Source organism: Psammomys obesus, unplaced genomic scaffold (assembly GCF_907164565.1).
Source record: "Psammomys obesus unplaced genomic scaffold, mPsaObe1.curated_primary_1811, whole genome shotgun sequence".
NCBI lineage: Eukaryota > Metazoa > Chordata > Mammalia > Rodentia > Muridae > Psammomys > Psammomys obesus.
Window position 1 is genome coordinate 1,006,374 of NW_026585690.1, and position 10,000 is coordinate 1,016,373.

The 10,000-nt window shown below is 43.3% G+C and overlaps 1 protein-coding gene across 3 annotated transcripts in view; it reads right to left on the reverse strand.

The window, feature by feature from the left end:
- Window positions 1-8,283: 8,283 nt before the first annotated feature.
- Uso1 (USO1 vesicle transport factor) overlaps window positions 8,284-10,000 on the reverse strand; it is a 64,236-nt gene continuing 62,519 nt past the window's right edge. For all 3 annotated transcript variants that reach the window (XM_055595853.1, XM_055595844.1, XM_055595859.1), the window contains 2 exons: window positions 9,768-9,983; window positions 8,284-9,247 (listed from right to left, as the gene is read on the reverse strand). In XM_055595853.1, coding sequence (XP_055451828.1) covers window positions 9,167-9,247; window positions 9,768-9,983 — 297 coding nt within the window. In that variant the 3' untranslated portion in view covers window positions 8,284-9,166. The remainder of the gene's footprint in view (window positions 9,248-9,767; window positions 9,984-10,000) is intronic.

The window sequence follows — 10,000 nt, forward strand, 5'->3', positions numbered from 1 at the left end:
ACACACACACACACACACACACACACACACACACACACACACACACATATCCCCACCTGAAAAGGACAGACCCAGAGAGAGAGGAGGACACCTAGTGGCTTCTTCTACAGCATGCACACACCCTAATAATGAAAAAAAAAATTAAATTACCATGCACATGCAAAGAAGAAGTAGAGGTGGAACAAAATGTAAAAAATAAAAAAAATAAAAAAATAAAGGTCTTGTTTAGAAATCTTTCCTGCCCTACATATATCACTGCCTTATTACACAAAATAGCTAGGTGCCTTTTATGTCTGTATACCAGCTATGCCATTTTTATGTATTAATTTTTTTTATAAGCAAGTTTTTCTTTATTTCTGTTTTTATCAGAGGAAACCACCGATGAACAGAAGAACCACCATGGTCCCATCATTTCCACCCACAACAGAAGCTGACCTTTCCCTGACATGGAGTCCTCCTGCTCCTACTACCCCCGCTAGGCGGGGAGATTCCATATAGTACAGTTCCTCACAGCCCAGACAAGCTTCTTTCCCCACGCAGCGTCTATGCTACAGTCAGATCACACTACCAGCTTGCGGCTCCTGTACCACAGTGTCTCCTTCCTGTATGGTGCTTCAACAAAAAGCTTACATCACACTGCTTATTATGTGGTTGTGCTGGACAGTTTTTGTCAACATGAAACAAACATACATGTACACGGGAAGAGGGCATCTCTCTTTTTAAGTTTATTTCCCTTCATTTTATGTGCACTGGTGTTTTGCCTGGATGTATGTCTCTATGAGAGCGTCAGAACTTGGAGTTACAGACAGTTGTGAGTTGCCAGGTGGGTGCTGAAATTTAAACCTGGGTCCGTCTGGAAGAGCAGCCAGTGCCCTTAATTGCTGAGCCATCTCTCCAGCCCCAGGAAGAAGGAATCTCAGCTGAGTAATTATGCCCATCAAATTGACCTATGGAAATGCCTGTGGGGATGTTTTCTTGATTCTAAATGATGTAGGAGAGCCCAAGGACTGTGGGTGGTGCAGTGGAGATCTAGCAGATGCACCTGGCTATATATTAACAACAAACAAACAAAACTAGCTGAGCAAGCTGGGGGAGCAAGCGAGGAAGAAGCTTTCTGCCACGGTCTCTGCCTCAGTTCCTGCCTTGAGGCTCCTGCTTCGGCTTCCCTCATTGATGGATGTTAATCTTTAAGCTAAATACAGATTTTCTTCCCCCAAATTTGTTTTGTTGTTCAGTGTTTTACCACAGCACAAAAAGCAAACTAGAACAGTAATATTTATTAATCATCTCACCCACCATTACCAGCTTTAAAATTTTTTTAAGATTTATTTATTTTTACATATGAATACTCTGTTTGCATGTATGCCTGCCTGACAGAAGAGGGCATCAGATCCCATTACAGATGGTTGTGAGCCATGGTGTGGGTGCTGGGAATTGAACTCAGGACCTCTGAAAGAGCAGCCAGTGCTCTTACCCATGGAGCCATCTCTCCAGCCCCATTACCAGCTCTTTAAGGAGGAATCGGGAAAATGTCAAAAGTCTGGCTTAGAGCCAGGGATTCCCTCACACAGAAGAAAAATAGTAATAATATTTTAAGGAGGGCAACCTGCATTCTCTGCTGTAGGATGATGGTGGATGAAGAAAGGGTCTGTCCTGTCCCTTGAATTCAAGGCCTTGAGCAGACTACTTGGGGTGTGTCTAGCAAACAGAGGGGCATTTTGACTCTTTGCATTGTGGTTTAAACATATAAAGCTGCAAGGCTATGCATTTACATTTTCCTCAGTTGGGAGGGAAGGTTGTAAGTCTCTCCCTATCTGTCCACAGAGCTATAAAAAGCAAGCAAGCAAGCAAGCAAACAAACAAACAAAAAACGGGGAGTCTATGTTTCAGGGAGAGAACAGCAGCAGCAGCCGTGGCTCATCAGCTGTGAATGATGGTCACAGGCTATTTGTCCGTCCATCCCTCTGGGTAGAAAGTCACTACATGCTGTTCATAAGGGCTTTACAGGCTTGCTGGGAAGTGTCTGTCTTTACAGCTGGCAGAAACGGGGTCATGCCTAAATGGCAAAGAGGATGGAGTCAGCGTAGGAGACAGAGCTTATGCAGCACCAGGTCACCGCACCAGGGAGCTTGTTGGAAACATAGAGGAATCTACACTCTCCAGGAGACCTCTGGGAAGATGCAGCATCTGTGCCAGAACCCTACACTCGGCCACAGAGCACCAGAACCACATCTTTCCTCTAGGGCACTGCAGGCATAGCAGCCCATTCCCTAAGTATGAGAGTAGCTTTCACACTGAAAAGTTTGTTTGTTTGTTTGTTTTCAGGCATGTTTTGTTGCTTATATAAAGCTCAAACTGGCCTCTAACGCACAGAGATGCTCCTGCCTCTGCCTCCTGAGCACTGGGATTCCAGGCCTGAGCCACCACAGCCAGCTGCAAAGATTATTTTGACAGGAAATGAAAAGAGGGTTACAAGTCAGACTCTCTGGTCATACTGAGTACCCTGGTCCTCTCACCTCCTCAATGATCCTTCAGATGAAAACATCTCCCCCAGCTGAAACTTCCATTCCTGCAGCCACTCTCTCTGTGGAACGTTTATTTCTCCTAAGACTAGAGTCTTCTCAACATCCCCTCCCAAAGAAAGCTCCCGAACGGCACATAACATCACAGATGTGGTTAGGGAAGGCAAAGTGACAGAAAGCAGGGCGGTTGTGTTCTGTATCTCACGTTCTATTATGATCTAGGATTGTAACTATTTTTAGGTAACTGCTAAGTTGTTTTCATGTCCTTTGGAAATGTATCTGATCTCTTCTGTCTGTTCCCTTGGATTTCAGAAAAGGACATTGCCTCTGCTACCTGTTATGTGATTAGACTCAGCTCAGCATCCTCACCTGGGAACTTTTATTTCTTTTCTGTTTGTTTTGAGAAATGATTTGTGTTCTATAGTTCAGGCTAGCTTCCAGTACGTGTTCCTCTGACCTCCCAGGTGCTAGGATTACAGATTTGCCCCTTCACAGCTCACTCAGGAGATATTTTGGTTTGTTTGGAGACAGGGTCTTGCTATGTGTCTGGCAGGCCTGGAACTTGCATAGATACCTCTGCCTCTGCCTCCTGAGTGTTGGGATTAAAGGCCAGCAGAAGAGATGGGGTTTTTTTGTTTTGTTTTGGTGGGGTTTGCTCGTTTGTTTTTTCAAGACAGGTTTTCTCTGTGTGTAGCCCTGGATGCTCTGGAACACACTCTGTAGACAAGGCTGGCCTTGAACTCAGAGATCTCTGCCTGCCTCTGCCTACCATGTGCTAGGATCAAAGGTGTGTGTAACCGCTGCCTGTCTCAAGAGATATTTATTTTATTAATTACACTTTATTCATTTTGTATCTCCCCACAAGCCCCTCCCACCTCCCCTCCCGATCCCACCCTCCCTCCCGTTTCTGCATGCATGCCCCTCCCCAAGTCCACTGATAGGGGAGGTTCTCCTCTCCTTTCTGTTCTTACTCTATCAGTTCTCGTCAAAAGTGGCTGCATTGTCCTCTACCGTGGCCTGGTAAGGCTGCTCCCCCCTCAGGGGGAAGTGATCAAAGAACAGGCCAATCAGATTATGTCAGAGGCAGTCCCTCTTCCCATTACTAGGTAACCCACTTGGACACTGACCTGCCATGGGCTACATCTGTGCAGGGGTTCTAGAGATATTTTTTATCTGGGGTTTATCACTCAATGAATTTCAGCTCAGTATTCCAACATGTCATCTCAACCTTTTTCATTCATTGACTTTTAATTCAAACAGACAACTTTTGTCATTGGTTTGGAACCCTGGGGCTTGTTGGACCCTGCTGTTAACGTCAAAGTCTGGCAGTACCAGAAAGCCCTTGAGCTTGATGCTAAACGATGGACTCCTTTCCTTAGCTGGGCTCCCTCCTCTCTACCTGATCTGAGGAAACCCCAGGTCCTGTAAGGAATGTCACATAGCCTTCAGGGAGATTACAGGGCCAAGCCTTTTCTGATGAGACCCATTAAGTGTGCACCTGGAGATTCCTGGAAATACACCTCCCCATGCTAATGAGATGTCTTAGTACCCTAGCTTTCAACCAATGATCTTTTCCCATACGTCCTTACTCCATACTCCATACCTTGGAGGTTTTTTCCCACAGGATAATGAAGTACTGCATTCCCCTTCTCATGCTAGGACTGTGCTGCTGCGTGGAAATGAAGGCTTAGCAAGTCCACAGGAAACATAACCCTTGATCACTTGCTCATCTCATCTTGAACACAGCAAACCAAGTTGCCCTTTTCAGGAACTGCTCCTGATTTTTTCCCCCTCCTCTATTCCCTAGATATTTGCTGTTTGAGTCCTCTTAGCTCTACCTGCAGAATGTATCTCCATTCCGCCACTTTAGACACTGTTACCCCTACAATATAGTCAGAACGATGGCAACAGCTTCTTGCGTGGTCTCTTGACTTCCTTCATGACCTCTGCCCCAGACAATTCTCAACATAGCAGAAATGTAATCTGTGGACAGTAGTGTATCTAATCACTCACTCTTCTGTCTTCTTGTCAAGCTCTGAACAATATGCAGGCTTCTTGTATATTTATTGTTGCTACTCTAGGATGTAAACACAAGGCTTTTGTCTTTCCCTCTGCTATATCCCCAGTGCTTACGGCTGACTAAACAAATGAGTTTTTCTCTGCCAATGAAGATTATTCCTGAGGAGCAGTATAAAGCCTGTCTTAGTGTTCTATTGCCATGAAAAGGCACCATGACTGTGACTTTTTTTAAAAAGCCATTTTATTTATTTATTTATTTATTTATTTATTTATTTATTTATTTATTTAGTATAAAGTGTTCTGCCTGCATGTACACCTGCATGCCAGAAGAGGGCATCAGATCTCATAGTTGGTTGTGAGCCACCATGTGGTTGCTGGAAATTGATGGAAGAGTACCCAGTGCTTTTAACCTCTGAGCCATCTCTCCACCCCCATGACAACTCTTAATAAGGAAAGCATTTAATTGGAGCTGGCTTAGTTTCAGAGGTTCAGCCATTATCCTCATGGTGGGGAAGCATGGTGGCACACATGCAGACATGTGTGCTGTGGAGGTAGCTCAGAGCTCTACATCTGGATCTGAAGGCAGCAGGGAGAGTGAGCCACTGGGCCTGCTCTAGGCTTTTGAAAACCAAAGTCCACCTCCAATAACACACTTCCTCTAATAAGGCCACACCCACTAATCCCTCTCAAGTAGTACCAGTCCCTAATGACCAAGCAGCTAAACATATGAACTTACGGGAGTCATTCCTATTCAAACCATAAGGACCTAAGATAGCTGCAACAGAAATAATGAAATGTACATATCTGATTCCTATCATAATTCCAGATAAGATAACTGTTAACTTGTGAGCTGGGACTCTAGACAGCACCTACTCTGAGAAGCAATTAGACTGTCAACATTCCAGAAAGTGTGACCATCACTCTGAAGAGTCAGTTATTGTAAGGGCTTGGTAGGGGTCTCACTTGAGGGGCTTTCATCACATCAGTATAGAAATCATTCTCCTCAGAAAGAACAAGGCTCTGGGGTGGCAGTTAGGAACTGGATACTTTGTGCTATCTGTAGTCATGTACAGAGCTTGATCATGCTGGAGTCAGGATTCATGGCAGCAGTGGGACAGTGGTAGGCAGGGGCATGGGGAGCTCTTCGGGGGTGCTCTGCTACATACAGCCATCTCTTTTCCTAAAGACATATGACTACTTACTTGTTGCAGGATATTTGATCCCATTGTGAACCCTGAGGTTGTTAACTGTAAAAACCTGTTTCTTGTTTGGTGCAGCTCATCCCTATAACACACCTTTAATCCAAGAGCTTTCTGTACACAGGATTAAAGTTAAACCTAGGTAAGAGGGGAAGCAAGAACCAGCTGACACCGAGTAAACAGAAAGGAGGGACATTAAGTTGAAGGGTATTTAAGGCAGCATGGGATGGGAGCTTTTTCCTTCTGGGGCATGAGCTGAGTAGGAAGGGCTTTTCCTTCTGGGCTGTGAACAGAGTAGGAAGGGCTTTTTCCTTTTAGGATGTGAGCTGTGTAGAAGCAGCTTTTTCCTTCTGGGACATCAGCTGAGGAGATCAGCTGGGTGCTTTCTCTGCCTCTCCAAGCTAGGAGCTTTCACCCCTGCATCTGGCTTCTGAGATTTTATTGGTAAAAATCAAACATTTGGCATTTTCTTTCATTATAACAACACTTAGCACTCATTCAGAAGTTTGTGCCCGTAACTGAACTACACAGCCATCCCTGTACTCAGGACAAATGACAGAAATTAGCTTCAGCCTTTGGTATCCTATCTTTAAGTGAATTCCTCAGGCCCCTTCTATTTATTTTATGTATATGGATGTTTTGCCTGCATTCACATTTTTGTACCACATGCAGGCCTGGTGTCTGTGAAGACCAGAGAATGTTTGTTAGCCTGGAACTAGAGTTAGACAGTTGTGAGCTGCCATGTGGGTGCTATGAATTGAACTTGAGTCCTAAGAGCAGCAGGTGCTCTTAACCACTGAGCCAGCTCTCCCATTGCCCCTGCCCAGCCCCCTTTTTTGATATTCTTAGTTATATAGTCCTAGAACTATGTACCATATCTGGCTTAGAACTTGTGGCAATTCTCCTTGCTTCAGCCTCTTAAGTTATGGCTATGAGCTACCACAGACTGCTAAATCAATTACTACTTCTTTAAAACCTGCTAAGAATTCCAGTGTGAATGTAAAAATATCAAAACCACCCTCCAGAACTTGACAGCAAAACCCTACTGCTGAAGAAACCATGTACTGGAATGTGCCACACACATTCCTGGAGAAGAGATGTATGCATCAATTTTACCCAGCTGTGAACTCTGCAAGCTATAATAAAAATATGCCTACTGGTACAGAAGTGGCACAAATATCATAGGAACAACCAAACACTTTTTTTTTTTTTAAATTGGACTTAAGGCTGCAGAAGATGAAACCCACATCTAGCAGTGTTATTGGGCCAAGAACTTGGGGCTAGATGGGTCACAGGCCTTAAGAGAGGACCTGCTCCTTTAAATTGACTCCCAACGATCTATCATTATACCCCCAGACAGTACATCCCTCAACCCACAGCAGAAAGGCTTCTATTCCTACCATTCAATACAGAGAGACACAAGTGGTTCACAACGCAAAGTAAGAGGCTCTGCAATGCTCAGCCCTCAGTGGGGCGGCTGTATTACACATACACACACACACTCCCCAAGGCTCAGGGATCATTACACAGGAGGGAGTGGAAAGAGTGCAAAAGTCGGGACTGTTGATAAACAGGGTTTTACACAGAGTCCAGTACTGAACAGAGGAACTCAGAGCAACTGTACAGCATGCACAGGGTGGGTACAAGCTCACGGCACACATGACCCCAGAGTGGAGAAGAGAGGTGAGCACTAAGTCCTACCCCTAGGTGAGGAGCTGCTGGCAGCTGAGAGCTGCTGAGAGAGGGAGAGTCAATTTTCTTCACAGGTACATACAGCCCCTGGAAGGTAGGCTGACAGTGATCTAGTGAAAGGCCATATATACTGGACTTGGGGAAGAAAATGTTGGGTGGGTAGGGAAGGGGCTATGGATCTAGTAGGAGATAGGGGAGGTAGGTAAATATAACCAAAACACATTGTACAGAATTATCAAGGAACTATTAAAAAATGAGGGAGAAGAAAACAAACAAACAAACAAACAACCTAAACCTCACTTTAAATAACCTCTTCCACTCTGGCAACTGCTCCAATTAGTCCCTTCAGTCTTACAGAATCTTGGCCACTGGCTTTAATCGTAAGAGTGCTCCTAACATCCAGTTTACAAAGAAAACAAAAAGAAGCCGGCTGGTTTGAATAAGAGCAGCTCCAAATAGCCCACATTTGAATGCTTTGTCACCAGGGAGAGATTCTGATAGGATTAGGATTAGAAAGATTAGGAGATCTTGTCTTGTTGGAGGAAATGTGTCATTGAGGTTTCAAAAGGCTGTGAAGGCCCAGGGTTTCTCTCTTGGCTTGTGGATTCTATCCACTGCTCCAGAACCCTGTGTGCCGCCCATGCTCTCTGCCATGATGATGATGGACTAAACCCCTGTAACCAAGTCCCCTATTAGATGTTTTGCTTTACAAAAGTTGCTTTGGTCATGATGGATCTTCACAGCAAGAGAACACTAAAATTAGAAGTCTCTGTAGCATTTCCACTTGACTTACTTCTTAGGATGAATTAAATACTTTGTTAAAACCTAAACAAAGGGAACCATGACAGAGATTAAGTGAACATAATATCTATTTTTATTATGAAAACATTAGACTTTGACACATTGCTTCATTTGCTTTTTAAAAATCTATTTTCTGACTTACACCTATTCAGCAAAAATGCCAATAAATTATATAAATCATAGTTTTGGGTCTTTTTAAAACTAAGAACGCATTTTATGATAATCAAACAATACTAAATCCCAGCTGTGTGAACTGCTGACTACAATTTATTTTCCATCTTTAGCTTAAACAGAGAAAACCAGCCACATTACTAGATTGCTGCAGTTTCCCAGACTGCCCTCCACACTCCTGCAGTCTTTCCTTTCAGAAGGCAGAGTGTGGCCCTGTTGATGGCAAACACTCACTCTAAACTGTCCCATTCTGCTCTCTGGGAGGCACAGTGGGGAAGGGGTGATAATACACAGGACCCCTGAGCCAAGGCTATCCTGTCTTTATGTAGAGTCTTTACAAGGAAGTAATCAGCTGAGAATGCAAATGCTGATTTAGAAATAATGATTCCCATTCAATACACATTAAATCAAATATGTCAGTTCTGAACTCACAGATTCTGAAAAGCAAACAACCAGTGAGCCAGTAAGGCAAACTGCATTGCCAGCACACGCCTTCAAGTGGTGTATTTCTGAAGCCTGATGCTCTTTGCAAATTGTATTTTGGGAGATTTCAGATGAACATAAATAGAACTTCCACATGAAGTTAGAGTTCTCCACATGAGTGGCAATATTAAAAAAAAAAAAAAAAACATACATCAATAGTTTCATTAGCGAATGCTTTCCACCTGTTCTGTCTTTATTTTCTGTGGAGGCAAACCAAAGCACTGTCTTAAGACTTCTTCAACACAATGACATAATTGCTATCACTCCTAGGGTTTAAAGCTAGATATCCTGGTCCTTGTCACCATCATCAATTTCTTCATCATCATCATCTTGGTCTCCAGATTCATATTCTTCTTCAACCTAAGGGGAAAATACAGATTTGTTCATATATGCACAAGACAATACACATGATAAACATATACATGTAAAACATATGATAATAAATATTAATAGTCTGTTTGTCATTGTAGTAGAATCAGATTTCCTTGACTTCATAATGTTCAGGGCTTCCTGTCATTTTTAGCATGAATGGGTTATGTTACTCAGTTAACTTTAATGATAAATGGTCATACTTTTCTACCCACAAATCTGAACCCACTGTGATAAAAACAGTGAGCACCCAACTCACCCTGATGGGGACTCTTATCACCTAGGAGCAGGGGAACCAGTTTTGTTCTAGGCTCCAGGTCTTCAAATATTGCAAAGAGAATTTGACTTATCTATGATCGGCTCACTGAATAGTGAGAAATACAACTACTAATACCATGTCCATGACCCCACATTTCCACATGCTAACATAGGCATGACTTTCCCATGCAACATTAAACTTAGCAACATGCTTTACAAATACAGATCACTTGTGCTGGTATTTCAGTCTTACTGGGTGACCGAGATCCTTGAGTTTACTCTTCAACGACAGGATTTTCTGATCTTGATCGGCCAGTAGCACCAAAAGATCATCTTGTTCTTTCTTAGAATCTGTAACTTCCAAGTCTAACTTGTCCTTCTCGGTTTGTAGGATGGCGATAGTGCTGTTAGAGGAATCCAGCTGCTTTTTAATGGCAGTTTTCTCCTCAGACAATGCTTTAATTTCATTCTAGAAAAAGGTGACAA